A 26,966-nucleotide genomic window follows, 5' to 3' on the forward strand; every position below is an offset into this window, starting at 1 on the left:
AACAACGCAATAGTAGCATTTCTGGCTAACCCAAAACTATTCCGTGTCTCATGGGTCATCTTCCGCCAAAATCCGCGAGTTGGATATTTTGAGGGCCAGGTTACCTATTCTACACCCCCCGGGCCAGGGTCCTTGGGTACATTGATGTCGCTTCCCGATTCCACATGAGAGATGCGGGTGGCCACCGGGTCGGGCTCACAGTAGCCCATATTTCACGGGCACTTGAGTCAACATGCGTAGTTGCCTCAAATAGGCGAATTGGACGGACGGGGCCATGTCCTTGGGGTAGCCTGAGGTCGCACCGCTGCCCGTTTACCTACAGCCAAAAGCCCCTTTCGGCATCTATCAAACGCCAGCGCAAGCAATGTGCCGCCCGATGATGCTGGGAGCTGCAGGGCAATAGAGAGATCTGAGGCATCACATCGCGATGGGCGCTGCCGTGCCACTCGACAACGTTGTAACTGTCGTGCGAGGTGACACATCTCAAAAAGCTATACAGTGCCAGTCAGTATTGATGTCTTGGCCGTACGAATAGTGTGAGGCCGGTCTTTCCATGCCAGACTCGCATCATGGTTGGCTGGTGGTCTCGGGGGGTGTCTACGGTCGCGGGACACAACATCTTGTCTAGCTGAAGGGGCGGTAAGATGGCCATCTGTACTATGCATCCAGATGAACGGCTCATCGCATACACATTCGAAGGTCGCAACAGATGGCAATGACGGACATACACTGCCTTCATGTCGCGACCCTCGTCGGGATATTCCATTGTTCTCTGCAGCAGTACCTTACCCCCTCCCCTTTTCACTTCCTTGTTACCGATCTGTTACCCTGATTCTGGTGATGAAGTCACATGCTTCGGGCTCACTCTACCTTTTGCATCGTCGCTAGCAGCTACTATTGATTGATTGAAAGGCGGTCCACGAACGGCCTCGTACTCATACGTACCTACACACCTGCCTGTACAGATGATCCTCACCGCTATCGACCCACCCGAGAGATACCAATATGGAGATCATGTAGATTCCCTTTTGCTGCAGAAGATCTTCAGCGGCGGGCCCCCACGAAGATAACTTGTATTTTTCTTTTTCTTTTTCGCCAAGCAGGGAAATAAATGATGGGAACAGCAACAAACGCTTCGCGCCAAACGAGCTACGTAGGAGCCGATCGAAGTGGTACAAAATGCCACACCACGCGGCGCGCCACGTGGGTGCCGGCATCTGGCTTTTTGTCGGTGATACGAGGTTGCCTTGGATGAAACGAGAAGTGGCTTTTTTTCTTTTTTTCTTTTGACTGTGTATGTACTGTATCCGTATCTGCATCTGGGAAGAAATGAACTTTTCGCAACGCTAGCCCAAGGTATTCACTGTTCAATCGCTGCGGCGGTCGGCGGCGTTTGGGCGGCTGCGCAGAGGTCTTGGCTAGCTGGGGCGTCCTGGACTGTAGCCTCCCCAGTCCAGGGCTTGCGGGCGCTGAGGGATTCCTTCTTCGGGCGCCTCGCTTGACGGCTTTAGCGTTCCACGTAGCTTTCTGCAGCAACGGTGAGCTTTTTCATCGTGTACCTAGCCGCCCACAGCCGTCAAACAGTGCTAGATTCGATGCCACACTCAGCGCCTCTATCTCGTATCAGTGAGTGCCTTGATAGCTTGCTGGAACCATGACCAACCAGCAGCTACATGAGACAGACTTGGCATCAGCGAAAAGACGGGAAGGGATACATAAACTCGCAGCTGGATATGCCAGGAACCCCTTTTGGTTGCTTCACTGGCTACAGCAACCATAGTCTTGCCCAGGAGTTGGGGTAGGTACTTCCAAACAGACCCTACAGTACTTAATATGAGGTGGGTTGGTACAACAAACACATGGGGGTGACACCGAACGAATCGTCCATGGGGACAATAGTTGCCTGCCGCGGCATCCTCCTTTTGTTGTGTACAACCACAGCGCCGGCCGGCATGGTAGACTGGCGGCCTGAAAGCCAGTCTTTGCCCGATTTTGACGTATCCATCGTCGTCGGCTGACCTTTTGATTGTTTGGTCCCAAATATAGCAATATGTACTATCCGTGACCGGAGGGAGAAGCGAGATGGAATTAGCAAGTTGGCCTACTACTACCACTTCGGTCTGGGGGCTGTTGTGGTATAGGCCATGGATTATCACCGGTTGGACAGGCACTTTCCCCCGCAAAGTAAATTGGTTTCACCTCCTCGGGGCCATTCTTCGGAAGCTGATGCTAGAGAAAGCATGCTTTATAAGTCACAATCTTTGATGTACCTACAGTACTCACAAAATTCCCCTCGTGGACATGACGCAGGTATTAAAGAAGAGGAGATGTGAGAAACCAAAAGGCCAGGGGCTGGTTTCCAGGCAACCCGATCCACACATGCTTTCGCTACCGAAGGGAGGTTGCACAGGCATTGGAGATGACAGCTTGGCTTGGGGCTTGGTTCAATGTTTCGTCCAACCAGTCTGACTGGACACCAGATACCTTAGCTCTCGGGCCGATCCACCATCGTCAGCAAGACTGCTACCGTGACGAAACCACACGGAAAAGCTTCAGCTTCAGCTCCAGAATGCGAGGAAGTCGGGACCGAGATTATGGACCAGGGGGGGCAGGTCTCCCATTTGGACAGGGTAGCATTGGCAACAGCGGCGGCGGCGGCGGCGGCGTAGTCGGCGGATGGATGGATGGAGGGGGGCACAGTGATGATTCTAAAGTACTGTAGGTTGATAGGGACGAGATAAACCGGTGGCGTAATTCGAGAGCTGCTATAGAACAAGCCACCATCAACCCCGTAACCTTTTTGTCGAGCCAACGAGAGAGAAGGATCCCAACGCTCATATTAATCGTCACGATTTTCCCCCGGCAACCACCCACCTTGAGGTGACGAGATCGATTCACATCAGTGCACGTCGTATTCACGGGAGCTTGTGCTTTAGTCTTGGATAAGTGTACGTCCGTCTATCTGTGTCTGTATCTGTATCTGTATCTGCTTGGTTAAGTAGGATGGGGAAAAAAAGAAAGGAAATAAGCCACAGGAATCGAACGCCAGCCTGGCAAATTTCCACTGTACGTACGTGTAAATGGCTAGGGAAGGGTCCCTGCGGTGTGTGTCAATCCAGGCCAGAGCGGAAGACGGCAGAAGCAACAGGGTCGGAATGTAGGGATGTTAGAGTGGATGGGCTTCCAGCCACGCGGATATGACGATGTTCGGGGGGTTACATACCTTCAACCCACCCCGGTTTCAAATGAGGAGAAAGATCGACAGCAGGTCGAGGAGGGAGACGGTTGGTCGCTTTCGTCGTCAACCGCTGCTGTATGATGCATGTGGTGTGTGCGCTCTATCGTCAGTTTCATCTATAGAATGCGCGAACAATGCATTGCAGACAGAGGCATGTATGCCTGCCCGTCTGTCTGCATTTCACTTCGGCCGTTTGGTTTTCTGGAAGGGTGGCAGGGACAGCAACTACATGCGTATATGTAGGCATGTAGGCGTAGCCGAGTCTCATTAGCCGCCCGGTTTGCTAACGCAGGCAATGGAAGAAACCCACCCTCGAAGAGACAGATTGATGATGGCGGGCGGCGACTCTTCACTTCTGTACTTTACACGCACATACATATACACACACACGGCAGTCCCGCGGACCAGGTTGAGGTTTTGCGGCATCCCGCTCTAAAGCTTCGATCCGTGATTCTATCTAGATTGCGCAGAGGAGCTATGGCCCGTGATGGCCCGACACTTGGAAAAGCGCATCTCGGATAAAGTGGATGAAGAGAGGGGAAAAGTCGACAATCGTACGCCTTGCTTACTTGCTTGGATCAGATCAGGGGCTGGCCGCCAGCCCACCGAAAATGGTGTCACCAAGCATGTATCGTACCAAATGGCCATGGTGAACTTTGGTCGAAAATAGAACCGCGCTCGTGTAGGGAGATTTGCCGCCGAAAAGTGTTCATGAATCCCAATGGTACACAGTCACTCACCCCTAGGGGCACCGAGTACAGACACACCATGGCACGCCCTTACTTGGCATCGTACGATACATGTATGATAAGGACGTAGACAAGGAAAAGCCGGGCCAATATCAGACGCATTATTGGATTCCGATGCGACCGTAAGCGGCAGGCGTTGCGACGGAGGCCAACAGCGCCGTGAGTGGTTCCCGAGTCTCTGGGTCGAGCTGATGAATGGGCAGCTAATCATGAATGTGAGCGAATCCCCGGGCGGACGCGCCTAGGAAGTAACCCTGCTACCGATAGATGGATGGATGGATGGATGGATGGATGGATGGATGGATGGATGGATGGATGGATGCCCTTTTCTTTTCATCCTCCCATTCTAGCTCTCGGGGTCGTGAAGACAATCAGGGCGGTCAGAGAGGCACGCAGTAAGCCGCAGGTAGCATTCGGCGCTGGCTGCAGCCGGGGGTTGGGGGCAGAGGGACCCCCCGGATGGCATCTGCCAGTGTGACGGTGCTCCCAATGGGAAGCTGTCCTCGCACACCACCCCCCCTCTGGCCTGCACTATCTCGGCCGCCCATCTGCCGTATTGAGGCACGGAACGGAACTGTCCTGCTATTTCGAGCGTCAACGTCCACCGCTTCTTTTCCAATGTTGACGCAAGGACTTAGCGGGTGATGCAGACATGAATTATAGCAGGACTACCATGTTTATGACTACGTTCCGGAACCAGGTATGCCATTCAACGGCGCAATGGTTTCAAACAAGATAACAAAATGAGGAAGAGGTCGGGTACACGAAGCGTATAGCAGCGATTTGGCCTGTTCACATCCAACCAATCACGCCTAGAATGGGCCTTACACAGAGAACCGAATGTGTCACTGTTTCATCAGCCACTCAAGCCGCCATGAAGCTACCTGTTCTCCGGGTCTATCTATCTCTTTCTTTCGGCTCTCGCTATGGTTCTGGGCTAGATTGGGAATAACCTACGTTGATGTGGCGCTCACACAGGCCCTTCCTTTCATGGCTCATAGCCGCCCTGAGTGCACTGCCAGCCCCAAGACGGCGCCTCCTTCTTCGCATGTATGATGAGCAGGATGAGGTGCGAAAGATGCAGGTAAGCCACCAATGCAACCACATGCTAGGAAATGAAGCCGGGCAGTGTGTGGCAGTCGGACCTGACAGGTCTAAGTGCGTCCTGATCTATGATCGATCCCCCAATCAGCCAAGGTTTCCGTCAGGTAGCATTGGTGGTGGTGGTATACCAACATAGCTGGCCTCTCAGGTCCCAAGACCCCATGCCATGTCGGTCGATCGGGTATCAGTCGGTCCGCTGAGAGCAGTTCTGATCGGGACGAGGGCAACTGATCTGAAGCTTGAGCCGATCTTGCATATCACCTTCCCAGCACGGCTAGTTAGAGACAAAAGGCCTTACATCCTTCCGTCCGTCCGTGGTTTTGAAATGGATCTATCCCTCACATGAAAAGGGGCGGACCGGACTGACTCCCTTTGCCCAAAACCGACGACACTGATCGCCTTTAACGTACGTATCGCCCCTGGAACAGTTTCGATTGTTTCTAGATGAAGCAGCATGCGCACACGAGTTTCTATTCTTGGTGCTTCTTCAAGGGATGGAAGAAAGAGAAGAGGCAAAGCGGCTAGAGGGCTGGATCAAGGGATAACGGAAGACGTGTATTGCGGGTGTGCCCCTTTCTTCGTCTGCTGTGCCCGGCATCACCGCGTGGGACCGCTACTGTCTCAGACCAAATACACGTTGCTGAACTCAAGTATAACAGGGAGAAGAAGACGAAGCATGAGTATGCATGCCTCTTTTAGAGCCTCTTCCTGGCAGCCAGACTGGCGGGTTTTGGATGTGCGAACTTGCTAATCTGTCTTATACCGGTTACTTGAGTTATGCAGGAAGGGAGTAACACGAGGAGTATATACCTATCGAAGACAACGGCCACGACGGATCGATGCCCCCCCTGTAGCAAGGCGATTTGCCCAGAGTTCCGTTCCGTTCCCCCATGCATGGTAGCCAAGCTCCCGCGCTGTGCCTCTTGACCAGCAAACAAACCGAGGTGCGGACCAAACCCGCCGCAGTGGTCCATGAGATGTACGGTGCATACGCCAAGTAGATAGAGTTTAGCGTGGGTAGTGGATAGCGCATGAGCGGCGCGGAAAGGAGAGCTGGAAAGAGGCTGTATACACTAGTACTCTTACTCCTTCTTTCCTTCCATTGGGCTACCATATGCGTGCTGTCCATCGGTCCATCTATCATGAACAGGAGATTGCTACCATGCTGTATCATGTGAACGCATCATCATCTCGAAAAGCGGTGTCCTTTGGCGTCATGTCAACACATGACCACGATGTGCCGCGGGGGCCATGCTTAATGCTACCTTCCTCACCAAGCCACCCCGGCTCCTGAAGGAATATATATAGACTATCGGAACACCACACAGCATACAATGGGATAGATGGTCCATCAGTAGAGGTTAAGGCGAGTCGGACCCGAGTACTGCCAAGCCGCTAGGCTCGTCCCGAGTACTCGGGACGCCAATGAAGCACCCCTGTTGCCTCTTCTGCTAGGAGGATCAGGCACTTTAATGCTTGGGGATGCTTGCGCCGACCAATCGACGGGCAGGACAGGGAAACCGGCTCTGCTTCACCCAGTGGCTTCGATAGATAGTGCTCACCCCCACCCACACACACACTCCAGGCCGTTGCTACGCTACACTGAGACACCACCACTGGCAGACAGACTGACACTGAACCTCTCTCGGCTCCAAGATCCGGGGAAAGCTTGGGGATGGGGGGAAGGGCGGCGGAAAAGCAAGGTTATTGGGGGGTCCAAGAAAACAAAACCAAGGAAAAGTCACAACCACCCACCCCACGAAAAAAGCAAGGCACATACAATCGCTGCAGATTGGTTAAGCTTCACCGGCTGAAATAGAGAACACAAGAACGTTAGAACACTACCAAGCGACGAAGAGACACCAAATGTTGTCCTCCGCAGAGATCTACGTAGATACATACATGCAATAGCAACCTAGCCCGAAAGAGAAGCTGTCCGTGATGCCACCAAATCCGTGCCTAACATATCAGCAGACGTCGGACACCGCTACATGTATGCTTATGCTTCATGAATGACCACCCGCTTCCAGTCGCTATGCTTCCCGGCCCGAGACGTCTTTGTGTTGGTTCCGACGACCCCCAATTGTCCTCCGGGATTCCGTCTCTGGAATGAAAGCCATGCTGCCCTCGTCGGTATGCCCCATGCCTCCGTGCCCATGCTCGTAACCGTGACTGTGACCCCTCCCAAACGCGACACATTCTAACCCATGTCTTGGTTCTTCTTTTTTCGCAACCGACGTTTTCCTCCATGATCGTTCGTGTAAAAGCGAAAAGAACAGAGTAAAATCGCAAACAGAAAACATGAAACATTGTACAGGAGACAGCGCAATTGTCGAGATAAGAAATAGAAGAAGAAAAAGCATAGAACATAAGAGCAATTCAAGCGAGTGGCCTCCCATCATGATTGGGTATCTCTAGTTGCATATTGCTATTACAGCGACGGGACAGGCGCAACGGCAACAGCAACAACGGCAAAAGCAATAGAGCGTTGCACTCCGAGCTCTGTCCCGTCGCCTTTCTTGTGTCTAAATGGATACATACTCAAGGATCATGACATAGGTAGCAACGAAAGAAGGAAGGGAAAGAAAAAGAGGAGTAAGAGAAGAGCACGCATTCGGAAGGAAGACTGATTGGGCGATCGATAAGACCCGAGAGCAAGTTATTGGCGGCGATGATGTCGGGGGGCTTTCGCATATCGGCAGATGAGGCAGAGCAAGGCGGGATGGCGGGCGAAAAGAGGGGGGTGTACAGAGATCAGAAGGGAGGACGAGTATCATTGCCCCTCCCCCCCATCTCGCACCCAGCATTCGGAGAATACAAAAACGGCAATCGGCTCGTCGTCGTCGCGTCACTTTTCTTCTCCTCCACAGCGGCCGTTGGGTGGCATGGTGGCACTTCAAACACTCGGTCGCCCTGGCCGTCCCAATTCGCTGGGGCGGCCGTTTGCAGGTCAAAGTCTTGTCAATCGATTCGGAAAGTGGTATCACCCGAGATTCGACAAGAGTTGACAAGTGATAGCAGGGAGCGAGCGAGTCTGATTTGTGCATAATGTGCATAAGGGGGGGCGCTACTAACGGCGTTGCAGCGGGGGTGGACCGGGATAATCCCCCGTCCAGCTGCCAGGCGTTTGGCGTTCGGCGTTCGGCAGCTTAGCTTGTGGATCGTGACAATCGACGTTCCCTCAGGTAGGACGGGGCCACCTTGATCGGCGGGAATTGAGATAGGCTTCAGCGTCCATCTGGGTTCACTCGGCATTCCCTTCGTCGTTCCAACCGTCCTTCCACCCTCCCAACTCCCCAACACCGAATTCCCTTTTTCTTCCCATCCGGGGCTAGAGTAGCCTGAGGAGAGGGTCGCGGAAGTGGAAGAGTGGCGCCGTCGTGCCAATGGCAGCGGAGCGGAGAGCCGGGCATTCTTTGTTGGAGGTAGAGGGACTGGAGGGACTGGAGGGACTGGAGGGACTGGAGCGAGGGAAGACAGGCTAGGGAGAGGTCTCGGGAAGTCAGTACTCCAAAAAAATAAAGTACTCTTGCAGCGGCACGTCGTTGGTTGGTTGAAGTGGGAGGGCAGCAAGGGTAGGCAGGCATGGAAGTGGATAGATCGACCGGGGGCCAAGCCTTTTTTTTTTCTTTTCCAAGCTAACGCCCCCTGGTCCTGTCGACGTTATTCTGACCCTCCTGCGGAACTGCCTTTCGTCTCTGGCTCTGGCTCTATCGTCTGTCTATCTTGTCTCTGCGCGTTCTGTGCCGGAGATCTCCCAGGGAGGGAAAAGATCATGCCATTGCTGCTTTCTTCTGCGCGTCCCGTGCCGGATGGATGCTATGTAGCCAGGCCATGGTGCATGGATCAATGCGCATGCAAGAGCAGGGCCGGTTCGCTTTATCAAGGACCGTAACGAGGAAAGGAGGGCGGGCCTGGTCTGGATTACCGAACTGAAGATTGAGGAAACGGGAAAGTGTGACCCTCCCGCTAATAAAACGACCATCCAAGATGCTTGGTGACGACGCTTTCTACTGTAGTAAACGACTACGCCATGCCATTTGATGCCATTCCCGTTTTGTGATCGCCGCCAGATCCCCGAAACCCAGTATGTAGCCAGTACCCCCAAAAATGCCATGCAAGTACCCAACGCCAGTTGCTTGGGCTTGTGAAAGGAGGATTTCTGATGGATTGGTGTGAAGGGAAAGGAAAGAGATGAGAGAGAAGGAGAGAGAAAATAGATGTGCTAGGTTATTACTGCAGCCGCCCCCACACCCACGCCTGTCATCCCTGGCAGCTGCCGTACAACCAACCAGACGAGCTCATCTGGCATGCCCCAGCACCAGCGGCAGAAGGGAAACAAGTATGAGCAGACAGGGGGGTGTGGGCGTGAGAGTGAGTGGTGCTGGTCACTTGGCTTCCTTTGCTCTTGTCACACCACCCCCTGTCTGGCTGCCTGCCCCCCCGATCGCTCGCCTGCTACCACGACCACGACCACGACCACGACTATGTACCCGACTATCATCACCCAAATGAACACCCCACCCACCCAGAACCCTGGTTGGCCCTTTTTAGGACTGGGCGCTCTCGGCCCACCCATTGGTGCTGGTTCTGTAGGGCAGGGTCGTGGGGCGCACCGGGTTCTCTGGTGTACCCTCCCCCAGCTCGTTGGTGAAGACGCTGCCGTACACGCCGTGGATGGCGGCTGACGAGGGCGACGACGTCACCACCGGCGGTTCGTAGACGCTCGTCGCGTGCTCCACCTTGAAGTGTGCTTCGGGTCGGGCATGGTACGGGTGAGTAGGTGGCGGTGGCTGATGTTGATGCTGGTGGTGATGATACGAGTATGCGTCGTGGGCATGGTGAGAAGGATACGGCTGCTGCTGCTGCTGCGGCGGCGGCGCGGCCTGGCTCGCCAGGTAGGGCTGGGGGTGGTAGTAGCCCGACCCACTCCCGATGCTCGCCATGGACGAGGTCAGCGGGTGGTGGCTCGCGTACTGTAGGAGGCTGCTGCCCTCGGAAGATTCCGACTCATCGTGATGTGGCATCGGCCTTGTATAGTTCGCGTCCGGAAGCTGATGGCGGCCCCCGTGCATGTAGTCGTGAGGGTGCATCCGCGGCTGGTAGTAGGCGATGCTATTGTGATGATGGCGCTGCGAGTGGTGGTAAGAGCTGTTGCCGCTGCCGCCGCCGTGGTATTGGTGATGCTGGGGCATGATGCCCATGCCCTGCCGCCTCAGGAGGGCGCGGTTGTTCGCCGCCTTGGTCTTGCTGGCCGTCAGCCCGCCCTTGCGCCCCGACGCTGCGCGGGCCGAGACGCTGCCCTGCTGCTGGTGCGAGCGCGACGAGGGCCCCCGCCGCCCCGTGTTCGATTTGCTGTGGCGATAACGTGTTGTGCTCTGCACCCCTTCCCTCGCCGCCCACTCCGTCAGCACCCACTCGTTAGACCTTTTGGGCCCCCCGGACTCTGTAGTCGGGCCCCCACAAGGATGTCTTTTCTCTCGCTTTTCGAATGCCTGCAGGGTTTTTCAAGATGATATACGATTAGTTTACCTGTAGGGCGTGGAACGTGTTACGGACAGATGGGTGAGTTGAAAGTCAGGTGTGTAGATGCAACCATTAATTGCCCAGATAGATTACCGTACGTACCTTGTTCATGCTCAGGTTATGCCGGATGCTGTTCTGCCAACCCTTGGTTTCGGACCGGCCCCTTTCAGTATTATCGCGGAACCATTGGTATAGCTCCTGTAGCGTCATGGAATGGTTTTCCCTGCTCAAGAATGCCCTCTCTATCAGCTTCGCGTATGGCTCATCGCCTCTCGCCAGATCTTCCTCTGCAGGCAACCCCTGGTGGTCTGGCTGATGGGGGGTGAGGCATCTCGCCCCCATTGTCACCTTCGTCGTACGGGTAGGAGGTGCTGTATCCATGTTTGGACAGCGGCGAATCCGCCGACATGACCGAGTCCGTGTGATCTGGTGTCATACCCGGTGCGTCCTGGCCCATGATCGTGTCCGGGTCATTCTTGATGCCCTCAGGTAGCGCCGAGTCGGAGACCGAAGAGGAACACGTTTCCATCGGCTGCGTGGAGAAAGAGTCCTCGCCCGTGGCAATGGCGGGCTGCGGATGCCCTCCGTAGGGCGGGAAGTCCTGACTCTTGGAGATTTGGTAGTAGCCCGGCGGATAGTTGAGCTGCTGTAGGTCCGGCGATGACCAGCTTCTCGGGCTTGTGTCGGATGACCTGACGGAAAGGGCAGGGACATGGGCTGCACCACAGGAGCCGGGCGAGCCTTGGTAGGTATACTCTTCGTGGTCCACACCGGCGGTATTGGGGGCGTGGCCAACATGCTAGGGGTAGAGGACGGCGCCGAGTGGATCTGCGGGTACGTTTGAATAGCCGCGGCAGTGTTGAGGGCAGGTAGAATATGGGACGGGTGCTGTTGCTGTTGGACGGTTTCAGCAGCGTCCAGTGTCGGGGAGGGAGCGTAGAAATTGTCTAGATTGGGGAGGTCCCCATCCGGTGATTGCGTCGTGCAAAGCCGCTTTAGGTTGCCAGTGGAGTCCGAAGTGGGAGATGAGGTGTAGTTGACGGGCATGCCGTCGCAAAGGCCAGAGTTCATCACGGAGTAGACAGCGACCATGGCACACTGCCGTATGAGTTGCAGCCCAGTCCAGGCCTTTTCCCGTTTTCGCTCTCTGGGAGGGGAGGCGGGAAGGATGCGAAACAAGATGCTGATGCAACAAGCGAGATCACGGGCCGCCGAACCAGAATCGGGAGGAGGCCAAGTAAACGCAAGTAGAACAAGCCGAACGAGAACAACGACAGGAGCAACAGCAGCGACAGACAGTTGAGGATATTGTCGATAAAATGGTGATGATGCGTATTAGTCGGTGTTTGGGTTATTCTTATGTACGAGAGAGCAGTCGACGTCAAGTGACTTGAAGACAATGCAGCCACCTGAGACCACACAGCGAGTAGTCGGGATACTCGAGTGAATTATGAAGAAGAGTCAAGACAAGAAAAGCCGACACACACGAAAAGGATATGGTTAAGTAACCGGAAGAAGGTAGGGCGGATTAATGCTTCCTACCAGACGGCGACTTGCTTGGCCTTATGGGGTGTTGTTTAACGTCTCGAGGTCAGAAGTTAAGATTATAGGGCCAGGTGTGAGTCGCTGGTCCAAGACCGTGCTCTCTCTCTTGTCTGCTCTATTCCTTTGAATGAGATTAAGAATATGTATGGAACCTGGGGGTTCAACGACAAGGGTGCTGGGGTAGTCCTCAAAGGGCACAGGTACTTCCAGTAGAGGGCAGGGCCACTCATCACAATATGCGGCGAGAGATCAGATCCCTAATAGGTATGGGGTGAGAGCGAGCAAGGGAAGTCAGTACAGTACCCTGGCCCGACAAGGGGGGAGGGGGCCCTGGGAAGGTGGTGGGCAGGGATCGGCTGCTAGACAGATGCACCTAGATGCACCAGGAGAAGATCAAGGCGGATTGGGTAGCATGTGCCAAGACTTCCTCTCATAGGTCGGGACGGTGGAAGTGGGAGAGAAGAACGAGAAGAACCCCAGTGAACAGACTGACGAGGTACCCGGCTCACCCAACCGCTGCCAACACACGAGTTGGTTGGAAAGAAAGCTTGGACAACCCTGTTTGGATTCTGCGAGTGCGTTGCGTGCTTGTGGTATGGTATGATATGGTGCGTGCAAGGCTTTCCAGCTGTGTGAGTGTAGAGTAAAGTAGCCAAGTACGGGTACACTGATGAGGTAGGGTCTATCAGCCTGCCCTGCTGCGTGCGCCGGCGGAACTTTTTCAGTCAGTAAACGGGTATACTTGGTTATACGTACCCCGTACCCGGCCAGCAGTTACATGGCAGAGTACAAGATAGCATACAGGGTGCATCCACTGTGTGCAATGCATGTTTTCCTCTCCGGCCATGTTGCAAACGACATCGCGCAGTCTGTAGGTAGGGTCATACGAAATGTTGGGATATTTTAGACTAGCATCCCATTGCACACACATACACACACACACACGTCGACCAGAACAAGCATACAGACAGATACACATACACACACTTGCACACACGCTCTTATTCCTCCAGGCTACTTCGGGATATTGTTTCCCAGTACAAGTACAGGGGGTGTATTTCCATACAGCTACACCACAAGTGGTTGGCCTCTGGGTAACAGACGGTCTGCAACCTGAGAGTGAAGCTGCCCCACTGCGCCGCAGATGTGACCTGAGTTTGGAGTAGAAATTGGAGGTGTGAGTGTGTACGTAGGCAAAGTGTCTATGGGTATGTGTGTGTGCGTGTGTGTGCTGTCAAGAAGCGGTCGTCGACGCTTCCTAGTGAGCAGCAGCCGCTATTGTACCTCCCGTGTCCACAAGAGCATTGTATATGGGGAAAATCGGCCTCTGAGATGACAGGAGTATGTGGGTGAGAGTGAGCGTGTAGGAGATATGTAAGCTGCCTAGATTCGCTCCTTGCCCCTTCAGTCCTTTCATGCAGGTCATCGTGGGCCGCGATTCCGTTCCTTGATGCTACAAGCACTGCAGCGGGAATCCAGGGCACTATGCCGCTCCACTCCCGGTTGCTTGCATGCCAATAGAGCTCTGACATGACTTCGCCAAATGGAACCAATCAGGGAAACTAGCTGATAGCCCTACATCTGAGTTCTGATACAGCAGCTTCAACGTTATTGAGGGGGGACCCGTTCATTGTACCGTGCATTCAACCATCGAGAGTGACCAGATCCGAACGTCAGATCACCTCCAAGACTAGACGGGACCATGGCGATGCAAGGAGCGCTTCATGACCACATGCGGGAAGAGGGACGATGGCTTCGAGTACTGTCGCCAGAGAATAATCATCGTATTGTGCTTTCTGAAACACGGCGGAGTCCTTCTTGATTCCTTCCTTGCATAAACGTATATTTGCGCAAATACACCTACGTAGCCACTCATAAGGCTCAACGGCATCGGCATCGGCATGACCGCTCGACGAACCGTGATTAGTGGTCCTATACTCAGGCTGTCTGCCAGATTGCCCAAGGCGCTAGAGTGTTGCTGATACAGCAGGAAGGGCGGTATGGCAATTCGTATTGAAGATGAGTAGAAGCCGGGTCACTCCTAGGCAGCCGTCCCCCCAACAAAGCGTGGCACAAGATCAAGGCAGAGCAGAAAAGCAGGCGCCTTACAGGGAACCGGATAGGATAGGCCTCTGGGGTTTAAAGCTGCTGTGCTGTACCGTGTACGTTACTATGTGACCGCTACCGGTATTCCGATCACTGGAGATGCAATCCGCTGTTGTAGATGTTGGGTCACCAAAGTGAAATGCGACATGACGATATGCTTGCCCGCTAGCCACGCAAACAGCCGTTTGTTGCAAACAAATCCGTCGAATGGGTAGCCGTATGGACAGTGCAGAGACAGCACTACTTCCGGTAGTAAATCTGAACGAGGTACATCAGTATGTGGCTGATCGAGACTAGACGGGGCATTGGGGCGTACCTTTTTGAACTGAAAATGAAGCTGGAGGATACCCTGCCCGTGCGGTAGATTAGTAAAGGAATGAACTAGGATTGCAACCAGGCACGCAAGAGAGGGAACATGAGGGGAGTTGTTGGCTCGTGGGTGTGTGAGGTGCGGACGACACAACAAGGAACGATAGGACCCGCGCGTCAAGCGGTTGTACATAGAGAACGCCATATTATGCCACATATGGTGGCGACTGGTGATTAGAGAAGACGCCCGACAAGGGAGGTGCTCGTATCGATCCTAGTGAGTAGTAGGTGCATAAAGCAACGGGCCAGTCCCAACGAGATTCTCGAGCCAGTTCGGGGTCTGTCTCAACCACGTGGAACACGACGCAAGGGAGGGGGATATATTTAGACATGCATACCTTGTCAAAGCTACTCCTGAAGCCACGCTCTCTTTTGGCGCTGTAGTCCCATTCACGGTCGACGATTCTGAACGCGATGTCCTCGTACGGCGGGCCGGCGATGAAGCGAATCAAGCAGGTGTCCTCCTCTCCCGCAGGAGCAAAGGACTCGCCCCGCCGCCTGCCGTGTTCCCGGATAATTTTAAAGGTGGGTGCCTTGGTCTTATCGATGAGATCCGGGTAGAAGATGTTGAACTTGTAACCCTGCACGACCTTGGGTGGGGGGTTATCATGATCGTAGTGTGTTTGGTTGTACTTGTTCCATTCATAACCCATCTGCACGCGGTTGAAGTAGCGCGGCTTTCGTGGACGGTACTTGTCGGCCCACTGTGGTTGATCCGTACCGGGCACAGTCTCCTCGGCCGTGAATATCTCCTCATTCTCGCTGACACCCCTAGCAACCTCGCGCTCGTAGAGAGCCCTGGTTGCGTGGGAGAAGTCTTCGTCACCAGTTGCGGAGAACCTGGCTGTTCCCGGCACACTGGTGGAAGCTGCTGTTGTTGTTGGCTTGATGGCGCTACCCACCGGCGCTGGAATGCCTTTTGTAGGTTGACTGGAAGATGAGATAACCGTGGCAGGCCCCTCCTGAGCGCTTGCTACGGTGGAAAGGCCAGAGGAGGCGAGAGCATCTGCCTTGGCTGGGTTCTGCTCACGTAATTGCTTGACCCTGCTCTCCTTGATTGCTTCATATACCTTTGTCAGGCGGGCCTTGGCCTTGTAGATCAGGAGGTTTCTCAGCAGCTGTTCCCAGTAGTCGGTATCGATTGCCTCGTCCGATTGCAGCTTGGCTTTGATCTGTCCCTCGAGCTTCTCCAGCTGCTCCAAGGTCTTGGGGCCCAGAATCCTGTCGACATCGGTACTGACAGAGCTGACCGCGCGTTCCTCGGCACCCATGGGCTTGATCTTGCGCTTTCTGTCGGCGCAGATAGTCTGCAAGGCCGTCCAGTAGTCCCGGTTCCGTGTGTTTGTCTCGAGCGAGCGATACGAAGTTATTTCCTCTTCCAGCTCGTCGAGCTGGGCCTCGTTCAGGCCCTGCATGACCGCAAGCGGAGCAGGCACGCTCATTTCCACATCGCCATCATGGTCGTCAAAGACGTCGCGTTCCTGGTCGATCCATCGCAGGTTGAAGGCAAGGAGATCAATGGGCTTCGCACGACCCTCGCGCACGCGGATGTCGGCCTTCTTCTTGGACTGCCTTAGGACGAACTTGTCCTCGTCATTCATCCACTTCCTTGACGCTTCATCCTGGGTCATGTAGGCCGCGTTCGGTTTGCTCACGGGTCGCGCGGGCTGTTTCGTAATTCGAGTGTTGGGGTCTCGTCTGGGAGAAGTAATGTCGCCTCGGGCAGGCGACTTGCGGCTACCACCCCCATTTATCATGGCTCGTCGGGCTGGATCCATCGCGCGGAGGTGATGAGGATGAAAGGAATATGCAGGCGAGATTGGGAACACTGTCGCAGGCTACACAACTGGAAGAAATAGAATTATTCGCATAGCCTGGCAATTGATGACATATATTTCTTCTGTTTTTAGAACCAGTCGCCAGCTAGGCAGCGAAGCCTCGCGCGCTAAATGTGCTAGCTACTAGCAAGGCTGGCCCATTGGGGATGAAGCGGGGCCCTTCAAGCAGCCCACAGCGGACCTTCAGCTCTAACCCCATTGTTGTTGCGCCTACGCCAAGGCATCTCGGCAGTGAGCAGCAGGGCCAATATCTCTTCAATTTTGTCAACTTCGCCTATTCAAGACTTTACTACAAATCACGCAAACTCTGACATATCCCTCAATTTATACAGTAGTCTTTGACTTTTGCATGTTCGTCCTTATTTATTGGGACCAAACTCAAAGCTTTGCTGCATTCCCGGCGTCTAGATGACTACGATCGAATCGAGAGTTCAGGCGCAGGCATCTCAGACCAAGCTGCCGTTCACGATCTGGGAAGTCGTCGCTGAGTCTAGTTTCTCACTCTTCGGCCCGCAGTCACAGTTTTTTTCCCACGCTGTTCCCGGGAAATCTCAGGAAAATGCCACTTACTTGGAAGGGGGGGCTTGATGCGGTGCGACGTCTCAAGGCGAACCTCAACCTTCTCCCCATTGTTCTCAGGCCTCATGTGACCAGCATGTCATGCAACGGCAGCGGGGCTCACTCCGGAGAGTACATGGCGTTGCATTCCAGACGATGAGACTTACCGTTCAAAAGTGCCCAAATTCGAGTCTTGGGGTCCGTTGGTGCGGCCAGTTGATCTGCCTGAGGATATGTGGAATATGACAGATGACCAAACACTGCTCCATCTTGGGAATCTAGGCCCAATGAAACAATCTACATGTACGATTCCAGCAGCTGTTGTCTCCCGTTTTTGGAAGTCTCTTCCATCTCGCCTTCCATGCATGGGGGGAGCGAATCTCAGTGCGCATCGCCCAATGTTCCATCAAGCCTGCCATGGTGTTATCCCGGCGGACGAAGGGCCGTCGTTGGTAGTTGTAGCCAATAGCCGTAGTCATGTGCTTTCCTGAACGGCGGGACATATTCCTCGATCGTCAAGCGAACCAGTTATATCTATTCGTTTCTGATATAACATCACAGCTATGTGGGTATACACCCGAGTTCACTATACTTCAATGTACTTCTGCCATATCCCAGCACTGTTATCAGGTCAAGTTAATGTACGTGTTCGAACGACCCTTCCAAGGACCCGCCAAGAAATATCTCCATCCACCCAGCACGAGCAAGTTGGTTCATGAGGTTTAGGCACTTGCCGGCATCCGGTCCCCATCCATGATAAGGCCATCATTATACACGCCCCGGCTCTCGCGGAGGCGAGTGACTAACATTAACAGAATGAAGGTAATCCAAAGCACGACCTTGGACTCCATCATGATTTTGCGCGAAAAGGGGTAGTAATCCCAAATCATTATGCGCGACATCTCTCAGTACAGCACAGGACAGCACAGGAGGACAGCACAGGAAGACAATAGTAGAAAACATCCTCTCAATATAAAATATACTCGTGATCATTAATAGCAATCTCCACAATGCTCACCAAATACATCAAGACAGTTCCTGAGACACCAACAAACACTGTACGGACAAGATTGCAAAGGCAGCGCGTTAGTAGCAAATGGGGAATCATGTCAAATCCAACCCGGCCAGAAAAGGGGGCTTTCGTTCACACCAAGACGCACTCCGCTGAGCCCATATCCACGAATGATGATGATGCGCGCCAACTCCATCTAATCCAATAGCACCTAAACCACAATTCGTCCCTCACCACCTTCTATATAACTATATGCATATAATATCTCTCATTCACCACCATGTGTCCCGACCCACGCCCGTTTATATCCCACCAGTAAACCCACCGTGGAAGTTTGGAACACCCGCGGCTGCGGCAGCATCCATCTCGAACCCGCGGATGCTCTGCTGCCAATCCTGCCAGTTGAAGTCTTCGTCCATGTTCACGTCGATGTCATCCGGAAGCGCCACGGGTGTCGCCAGGTTCGCCGGCGGTCCGCTCGCACCCGGACCCCAATTCCAGCCATTGTCTGGCCACAGCCACGGCGGGGGGTTGTTATCTAGCTGAGGTGTAGTCTTCGCGCTGTCAGACTGCGTTGCCGTTGTTGGTTGCCGTTGTTGTGGCAATGGTTGCTGTGATGACGGAACGGGCGCGTTGAAGGGATTCCCAGAGAACACGCCGCTTCCAGAGTTGAGCCCAGAACTGCCATTGCTGGCATAGCCGGACATGGTGCGCGGTGGCTGTGTCATCGGCGACTGTACTTCATTGGACAGTCCGTTCGGCCCGCCCATAGGACCAGCTACATCATAGGCAGCACCCCATAGGCTCTCCGAATTAAAGACAACCTGTGACATGGCTGCATCAAGATAAGAGAACTGCGTCGGGGTAAAATCCGTTTCGGGCTGTTTTTGATATGCCGATGATGGAGGTGTAACCGTTTTGACTGAATTAGGAGGGGTAGTCGCAGGTACGACGTCCATACACGACCTAGGGGAAGTCTTATCTGGTTTTGGCCTACCCACAAGGGTACGCCAGCGATCGAGGGCTATCGAAGTACGCACAGATTTGGGTAAATGCTGAAATGAAATCATTGGTGCTGTCATGTTGTCTTCCGCCATATCCAGCTTCTCGGCTGCCGCAGGATCGTTGCGCAAACGTTCGATTTCTGACTCGCGGTGCTTCTGTGCCTTGACGAACAGCTTGCGAATGGGAAACATGACGGCGTTGTTCCCTTGTAGCTTGGCCAGTTCCGCTGGCTCGAGCTGGAAAGTAGAGGCGAGCGCCATCCAAGCCTTCTCCATAGGAGGTGACCATTCTCGTCGGCCCAACTCCAGTAAGAGGTAGGCTACAGCATACCAGTTGGTGTATGTCTGGAAAAGCCACCTGTACTGCTTGCACTTTTCCTCGTTGTTGAGCAGTCGACTATACTCGACAACTTCGACAGAGGAGTTGAAAATGCGATCTCGGGCGTGCTGCGATACTTCTAGTCCTACGCCAGGAAAGAGGACGGATTGGTAGACGGTCAAGCTCATCTTGGCCATTATCAGTCGGGCTATTGCGGCCGCCACCCAGTGGAGCAACTCGCCCTTCGCATCATCACACGGCTTCAGGTACTTGGCCTCGACGCGGTTGTACATCTCCAAAAGCATCTCCTCGCGTTCCTCGAAGGTTATCGAAGTGTCTTTTGGACAAGGCGCCAGTGCATTGACCGAAGAGTGCAATTTCCGCGCGAGACTGCAGATTTCGTACCGAATAAGGCAGAATGTGACATCCGTAGCACCTTGCCTCTCTGTTGGAAACTCTTTCATGTCGGGGCTCAAGTCGTTATCGTTGACGTTCAAGGGGAATTCGGTATCCCACGTCCGCTCGGCAATCACCAACTCGGTACCCTGGTCCTCGGCTGATCTGAGATCCACCACAACCAGAGTCCACCACAGGCGGCGTCGCATCTCGATCTCGTAGGGGGTTAAATCTGCAAACTGGGTGCCATCTCTATGCATACCCAGAGATTGGGCTATCCGGATTACTAGGCCTGTGAGCGTCCATGAAAATCGGGTGCTATCGTTTCTGCGGACAACTACGAGATAGAGGGTGATAGCCTGTACCACCATAGCGTCCGATGTATTGACAAAGTTGGCCTTGGCAAGGGCTTGTTCAGTACCGAATCTGTATTGGTCGAGCAAACGTGCCTTGTCTGTGTTGAAATTCAGTTGCACCTAGATCGTTAGCAAGTTGGCTTCAATCAGAAATCGAACCTTGTGCTCACTTCGTTTTCTTCCATTGAGGTGATGGAAGCATAATATATTGCGAACATCAAAGCCTCCAGCCCAGGCGTCAGGTTACTCATATCAGCCCTCACTTGTCGAACAACGTTGCTCATTGTCGGTACGTGGAGGATCTTGACGATCGGGTCGACATTTTCGGTATATATCTGCCAGATGAAGGGAATCTGTGACGGTAATGGATGGAGTTTCCTCAGATCGACATCAGACGACCTGTACCCAAATATGAAGGCATGGTGATCTGCCTGCTGGTCTTTGGTGGAAGTCGATGTGGCCGGCGTGCTACCGTCGTCGTCTGATTCATCGGACTCCTCGTCTGTAAACTTCTCCGTCTCCGCCCGAAGCGCCGAAAGCTGGTCCACAAGTGTCAGTACATTTAGCCAGTATTGCCCGTCAACGGCTGTCTTACCTCGTCGCTCATCCTCGACCAGAACGCATTACTGACGTATCGCCTTTTCCCATCATCGTTGAGTACTAGCCGTCCGAAATCTCGATGGACGTGGCTGCTGCCAGGGCTCTGCATTGGGCTGTTCAACGAAGCCTGGCGGGCCGTGATTCCTGCAGTGGCTATGCTCCTCCCTGAATCGGCCGGTCTCGTAGTGCGGCCGGATAGAGCGGTCGAGGGTGATGTCTCGGTACTTTCCAGCCTCCTTTCGTCTCCAACGGGATGTGACGAATCTTCGGGGGAATTGCCGGAACTCGTGGGTTGTCGCGTGTCGACTTCGATCTGGCCACTCAGCTCTTCGACAATGCCTTCCAGCTTCCGCAGTCGCTTCATCAGCTCAACTTCTCGCTCGCTCGTCTGTTTCGGTGGGGCGTTCGGGTCTTTCGGACGAGGCCGTCTCGGTGCTCGGCCTGGAGCCGGGAAGATGCAGGAAATGTGCGCTTTGCGGCAATTGCCACACGGCATGTGCTTGTCGCAGCGAACTTTGCGTCGGCGGCAGGTAACACAGCTGTAAGATATCAAGAGTTGCATTAGCCAAATGACGACTGTGATGCGCAGGGAGCTGGCGGTGCTTACGATCGTGGGTTCATGGCAGACGAGGGTTCGACGCTGGGGTCGATGATGGTGGCTCCAGCGGGTGCGCCGCCACCCATTCCACTCATAGCATGCATGGGGGCGACGGGCATGCTGTCACGGATCGCGGAATCTACAGATGACCCTGGCGTACTCCCAGTATGAGTCGGAGGGGCGGAGGCGAAATCCATGGTCATGGTGTTATCCATAACATGCGCCGGCGCAGTGGTCACGGAAAGAGTGGATTGCGTTCTTTAGCCTTCGCGGCGGGTGTTGTTGCTTGTTGTTGCTCGTTCCCGCTGTGGAGGGCGGATAGCGCGCGGATATCGTGCGCTGAGTCGAGAGATAGGATGAGGAAATCAGAAAATATTTAGAGTGCTCGGGAAAAGTGACGGAGGAGCAGTAGGTAGGTACATGCACGCACAGCACGGGTTGCTTGGCATCGAGGGATCAATTGGCTGGGCTCGTTGTCGACTATGCCCGATTCTGCCGCGGGCCTGCTGCCTTTCGGGGCAACTTTTGCGGTGATTACTGGTGCAGCACAGCGAAAACCGATGTTGGATCGGCCGAGCTCATCGGTCGGCGGCGATGGTTATTCGCGGTCTCATGGGACGAGAATTGCCGTGCAAATCTGGCGTTACCGGTAGGTTGTCGGTGGACGAAAACATACAGAGTTGACAAAGGGTTGTCAGCCTGGCCATCAGGTGTCAGGCCAGCATAGTCAACCGACAAGAATTCATCTCCATGGAGCCATTCCCCATCGATTAGATGGAGAACAGGACAGGAAAATGGTGCTGGCCGGTGGGGTTCGCGCGGATGGAGATTCCATGGAGTTGCTTCCGTAAGCAGGATTTCATCTTCAGCCCTGAAAGAGGGGGAGCCCAGCGAGATGGTGTGAAGGGACGACTGCTCCGATCGCGCGCTACCATTGGCGCCAACGTCGTTAGTGGCGTTCTGCTTACTTGAGCGATGGCATCTATACGGGAATATGACGACGGATTAATGCCTCGGCAGCAGTGCAAGGGCAGGACGATGGTGGCAGAGGGCAGAGGGTAATATTGGAAGAGCCAGCCCTCACTAGGCGGCTCGCGATATTACTCCTCGCCCGATGACAAAGTCCGCACGCACGTGAGACCATCATCATATCATGGCCTGGCCTGGCCTAGGTTACCCGGACTTTGGCATTAAATCCGAGCGTCCTAGTGTGCGGGCTCTGACAACGGGAAGAGGAGCAGCAGGGGTCCTCCAACTGAGGTTATTGGAAGTTCGTGGTAATCCGTAGCTCAACATGAGATGAAAGATGGCTACGAGAGGTTCATTGGCTTTGGTTCGCTTCAGCAGGGCTTGGATATATAGCAATACCAGACGTTGTCACTTTGGGCAAATCATCCGATGCCCCGAATGCCATCTCAGCAGCACATCAGGTGGTGCTGGCCCAAGAGGATGAGATTGAAGACGTTCGCTTCTCCGTTGATCGCGAGCAGACAAGGGGGCACTTGACGTGGTTGTCTGTCGTGTCGCGTGGCATGCCGCAAGCTTTCTGACGTCTATCTATATGTACATCTTTCCGATTGGATGATGGGCATTTTGCTCCCTTGTTGGTCTCACCCCCGCCAATTTCTGCTAAGGTAGTACATAGGCACAACAACCCCGCCATTGCGGATCACAGTCGAGACCTACCTGGGCATATGAGATCGCCAAGGCCCTACCCGCTATACCTCATCTTGGCCACTACGAGTTCGGTATCGATACTTGACTGTCAAGCCGAAGTCGTAAAAGTTGGCCCAGGATTGACGAAATATCGGTGATAATCATTCGACGAAAATGGCCCCATTACCCAAGACGATGCGCGCAGTCGTCTGTGCCGAACCTGGAGGTGTTGATGTCTTGAAGTTACAAGATATCCCCATTCCCACCCCTGCCAATGGGCAAGTCCTTATCAGGATCCTTGGTTTCGGCATAAATCGAGCAGGTACCTGCCACATCCGCGTCCCATTCGATCCATGCATTCACGAGTGCTGACTTGTCCAAGAGATGTATACTCGTCAGGGTCATTCTCCAACCGTGAAGTTCCCACGTATTGTTGGTATTGAATGTATCGGGCGCATAGTAGCGTACGGGGGCTCTGCAGAGGTTCCTCCGCACCCCGTCGGATCTAGAGTTGGTTAGTATCGTTCTGGTATCATATCATTGGTCTGTGATTTTGACATGTCGCAAAAACAGCTACATGCATGGGCGGGCTAGGCCGTGAAATCCCAGGATCCTACGCCGAATATACATGCGCCGACGCCGGTAATATCCGTCCAATCCCGCCGACTTCGCTGCCGGTCAGCGTGCTGGCGTCCTTGCCCGAGATGATGCAGACGACATGGGGCTCCCTGGTGAGCGGCCTCGACCTGCAACCCGGCGAGAGCCTACTCGTGCGCGGCGCCACGAGTTCCATCGGCTTGTGCGCCTTGCAGCTCGCTCGCACGCTCGGCGCGACCCGCATCGCCGGCACCACCCGTAATGCGGCCCGGGAGCAAATGCTGCGCGACAGCGGCGCCGACGAGGTCTTTGTGGATCATGGCGAGATTGCGGACCAAGTCGCCCAGGGTCCTAAGAGCGGCTTCGACAAGGTCCTCGAGCTGAACGGGGCTACGACACTGAGGGACTCGCTGAAGTGCACCGTGCCGAAGGGGACCGTGTGTATGACGGGCATCCAAAGCGGCTCGTGGGAGCTGGACCAGTTCTATCCGATATCAGACTTACCGAATCGAGTTCGGCTTTGTGCCTAGTAAGTCTATGATACGACACAGCTTTGTTAGGGAACGCAAAAGTGCTCACATTATTCCAGTGGTGGTGGGCCCGAAGACTTCCACGAGATGCCATTCGAGCAGATTGTCAAGGATGTAGAAGAGGGCAAAGTCAAAATCCCAGTGAAGCAGTTTAAGTTAGATGAGATCCAGGAAGTCCATCGTATCCTTGAGTCGGGAGGGGGAGGAGCAAAGATGGTCGTTGTTGTCTCTGATGACTAACTTGCGATGGTTCACCGTTGATGGAAACTGGGTACTGAGACGTTATACTCTTGTACTCGCATATTTCGGGTCGCCGCAGGCTATACCTTCCATTGGATGCTATGTTAGCTGTCATTCACATATGGACCGGTCGGGCATTGTTATGTGTACAGCACTCCTCGGCTTTGGTGGGTGTTGACGTGTCTACTGGGTGCGTCGTTCAAGAGGCTCCCGGAACAGAGTAGGTTATGCCTTGAAGTACAAAATTACGCCTAGAAATTGCCAAAGAGCCCTCTTGTACACGTAACTGGCCACTGATGTATATGGCACCTGAGCGAGGGTGATTTTACGACGTTTACACTGTATAGTGACAGAACCACGGCCTATGGCCTACTCATCTTAGATGAGACTTCAGTAGTCTGGCATCCGATGGATTGTTTCAGAAGCACATTGTGGTACAGTGCAAATAATACAAGATGTTGTAGTCAAAATCCCATCTTCGATCCCTCAAGACTCGACCGTGACATTGACCATGAAAAGAACTTTTCACCCTGAACGTAACGGAAACCGATACTCGGTTATTAAAACAACTAAGCCGAAGTAGCTACTACTTAATCGCCCTGACTACATGTCTCGTGGCAGTAAGGATACATGAAGGAATCATAGTATGCTGTGCTGTCTAGAGTGCGCATCTGATCCGGACCCTCAAGGATGCCGGCTGTACTCTTCAAGACCCTGCCACTTCCAGCGCCAAGGCGCAAAGACGATCTCGAAGTGGACCTTCTCAAACACACCTACAGCGGCACACAGATCACGGTAGCCATCCAAGCCCTTAACGCCTCCATCCTGCACCATGTCTGTTTCCTCGTAGAGATCCCATTCCCACTGCCGCTGATGTACACCGTCCCTGGTGAGGAAGATCTTGACACTGACGCCGTCACCCCCAGTTGGCGTGAACTTCATGCCAATCCCTACGGTCTCCCCGCGCTTGAAAGGCTGCACAAAGTCCTTGCCTCCCCAGCGGTCATTGATGTACTTGTGGCCATCGTCACCATGGACAGCCAGACTGCCGCGATGCCACCCCGGCAGACGGAAGCCGGGATAAGGAGGTACGGTGAAACCAAGGGCCATGCTGATTTCCTGTCGGCTATCTTTCAAGAAATTGACTTCATAGTAGATGACCTGGGTGCGACCGGTAGCCCACGGGCCGTGCGCGCTGACACTGTACAATGGAGGCCATGATATGATGCTTGTGTCGGTCGTGCCATCCTTGCTGAAGCCTTTCCATACACCCAGGGAAACGGGGGCGATTCGGACCTTCTCGTTCATCCATAGGAGTCGGAAGTTGCTCTGTTGCTGAGCTTGCGCGTTGGCCGGGTCGAGCGCTTCTGGCTTCAGCATGGGATTGCTGTGACAGAAGGCCTCGCCTGCTTCAGCTTCCTCTTCCGTAGCGTTGTTTGTTGGAGAGAAGTCGTGTGCTGCGAAGAATGGCGGTGGTGGTGGCAATTCCGAGGTGTCAGGAACCGCTTCTTCCCAGGCCTGCTTCTTACCCGACTGTGCTGGGGGAGGTGGTCCTGGAGGCGGTGCAAAATCGTCATATCCGCCGTGCCCCTTGGAGGGCGGAGGACCTGGCGGGGGGCGCAAAGTCTTGACGTGGCGGCGGTCCCGAAGGGGGAGCGTAGTCATCGTTGCGCCAGGCTGGCGGTGGACCCGGAGGCGGGGCAAAATCAGTGGCGGCCTGAGACGGAGGCGGGCCGGGAGGAGGAGCAAAGTCATTGACCCGTGAGTGGCTGGGAGGAGGGCCCGAAGGTGCTGCGTAATCCTCGGGTCCGTTGGGGCGTTTTGAAGGCGGCGGTCCAGCCGGGGGTGTAAAGTCCTGATTCATCTTCCCTGATGCAGATGCAGGGAGAGCGCTGCTGGAAGCGTTTTGCGGGATATGGGCTGGCTTTGGAGCTGGCTCGTTCGAACCGTCTTTCTTGCCGCCGAAACACATGACGAATGAGAAATGGTATGTTATGTTGTGTTGTAACTTGCGGAGCGACCAATGGGTTTAAGACTTGAGTCAGGCCACGACTGCGCCTCGCTGACTAGCTTATTTGTGTACGAATGTATTCTCAAATCGTACCTAGGTAGTGGCAGGCCTCCGAGAGCGAACTAGTAGAGGTCCGTAGGGCGGCTAATGTGATGATAATTCACTCTGGCTTGCTCATGTCGCTGCCCCTCGTGGTTGATTGTTTGTTGGCTAGGTACCCGTATGCGTGGCAAACATTGCGTAGGGTTGCATGTAGGTACTAGGCCGTGCCGCTCCTCTTATCGACTGAGAGATTTCCAAATAAAGTTCTGTCTATTTCGCCAGATTTGTCGTTGATGAGACACAAGGATTGCAGAGAAACATTCCAACGGACCAAGAGGAGCAGGTGGGCTGTGCTGGCTTGCCAAGATGGTACTATTTGTCGCCCGTCGCCTGTCGTCCGTCATCCGTCCAAGCACGAGGTCTCTGGGTAGGTCTTTCTCTACCTGTCTACATGTACCCTAGTCAAAATAGGCGGTACTATTTGGAATTAGCAATAAGAGGAAGTCATGTATCACGACAACGAAGGGATGAGATAGTACCTACTTCTAGCAACACATCCCACTCCGAATCAA

General features: G+C 54.1%; 5 protein-coding genes across 5 annotated transcripts; 1 reads left to right on the forward strand and 4 right to left on the reverse strand.

The window, feature by feature from the left end:
* Positions 1-9,641: 9,641 nt before the first annotated feature.
* Positions 9,642-11,688, reverse strand: PG986_001955 (forkhead domain-containing protein; the record flags this gene model as incomplete). The annotated part of the gene is made up of 4 exons (XM_066838177.1): positions 9,642-10,586; positions 10,720-10,988; positions 11,056-11,334; positions 11,373-11,688. 4 exons carry the CDS (start codon positions 11,686-11,688, stop codon positions 9,642-9,644), a joined length of 1,809 nt encoding a protein of 602 aa, XP_066707070.1.
* Positions 11,689-14,508: 2,820 nt separating this feature from the next.
* PG986_001956 (uncharacterized protein) lies at positions 14,509-16,415 on the reverse strand (the record flags this gene model as incomplete). Its single annotated transcript, XM_066838178.1, has 3 exons — positions 14,509-14,526; positions 14,585-14,617; positions 14,976-16,415. 3 exons carry the CDS (start codon positions 16,413-16,415, stop codon positions 14,509-14,511), a joined length of 1,491 nt encoding a protein of 496 aa, XP_066707071.1.
* A 1,932-nt stretch (positions 16,416-18,347) lies between these two features.
* PG986_001957 (fungal specific transcription factor domain-containing protein) lies at positions 18,348-21,521 on the reverse strand (the record flags this gene model as incomplete). The annotated part of the gene is made up of 4 exons (XM_066838179.1): positions 18,348-20,240; positions 20,291-20,659; positions 20,716-21,259; positions 21,328-21,521. The coding sequence occupies 4 exons, from the start codon at positions 21,519-21,521 to the stop codon at positions 18,348-18,350; spliced, it is 3,000 nt and encodes a 999-aa protein (XP_066707072.1).
* Positions 21,522-23,148: 1,627 nt separating this feature from the next.
* On the forward strand, positions 23,149-24,341 carry PG986_001958 (uncharacterized protein; the record flags this gene model as incomplete). Its single annotated transcript, XM_066838180.1, has 4 exons — positions 23,149-23,296; positions 23,357-23,488; positions 23,548-24,100; positions 24,161-24,341. 4 exons carry the CDS (start codon positions 23,149-23,151, stop codon positions 24,339-24,341), a joined length of 1,014 nt encoding a protein of 337 aa, XP_066707073.1.
* A 684-nt stretch (positions 24,342-25,025) lies between these two features.
* On the reverse strand, positions 25,026-26,313 carry PG986_001959 (uncharacterized protein; the record flags this gene model as incomplete). The annotated part of the gene is made up of 2 exons (XM_066838181.1): positions 25,026-25,894; positions 25,974-26,313. The coding sequence occupies 2 exons, from the start codon at positions 26,311-26,313 to the stop codon at positions 25,026-25,028; spliced, it is 1,209 nt and encodes a 402-aa protein (XP_066707074.1).
* Positions 26,314-26,966: the final 653 nt, after the last annotated feature.

Source organism: Apiospora aurea, assembly GCF_038362705.1.
Source record: "Apiospora aurea strain CBS 24483 chromosome Unknown utg000001l_segment0_segment0, whole genome shotgun sequence".
Classification (NCBI taxonomy): domain Eukaryota; kingdom Fungi; phylum Ascomycota; class Sordariomycetes; order Amphisphaeriales; family Apiosporaceae; genus Apiospora; species Apiospora aurea.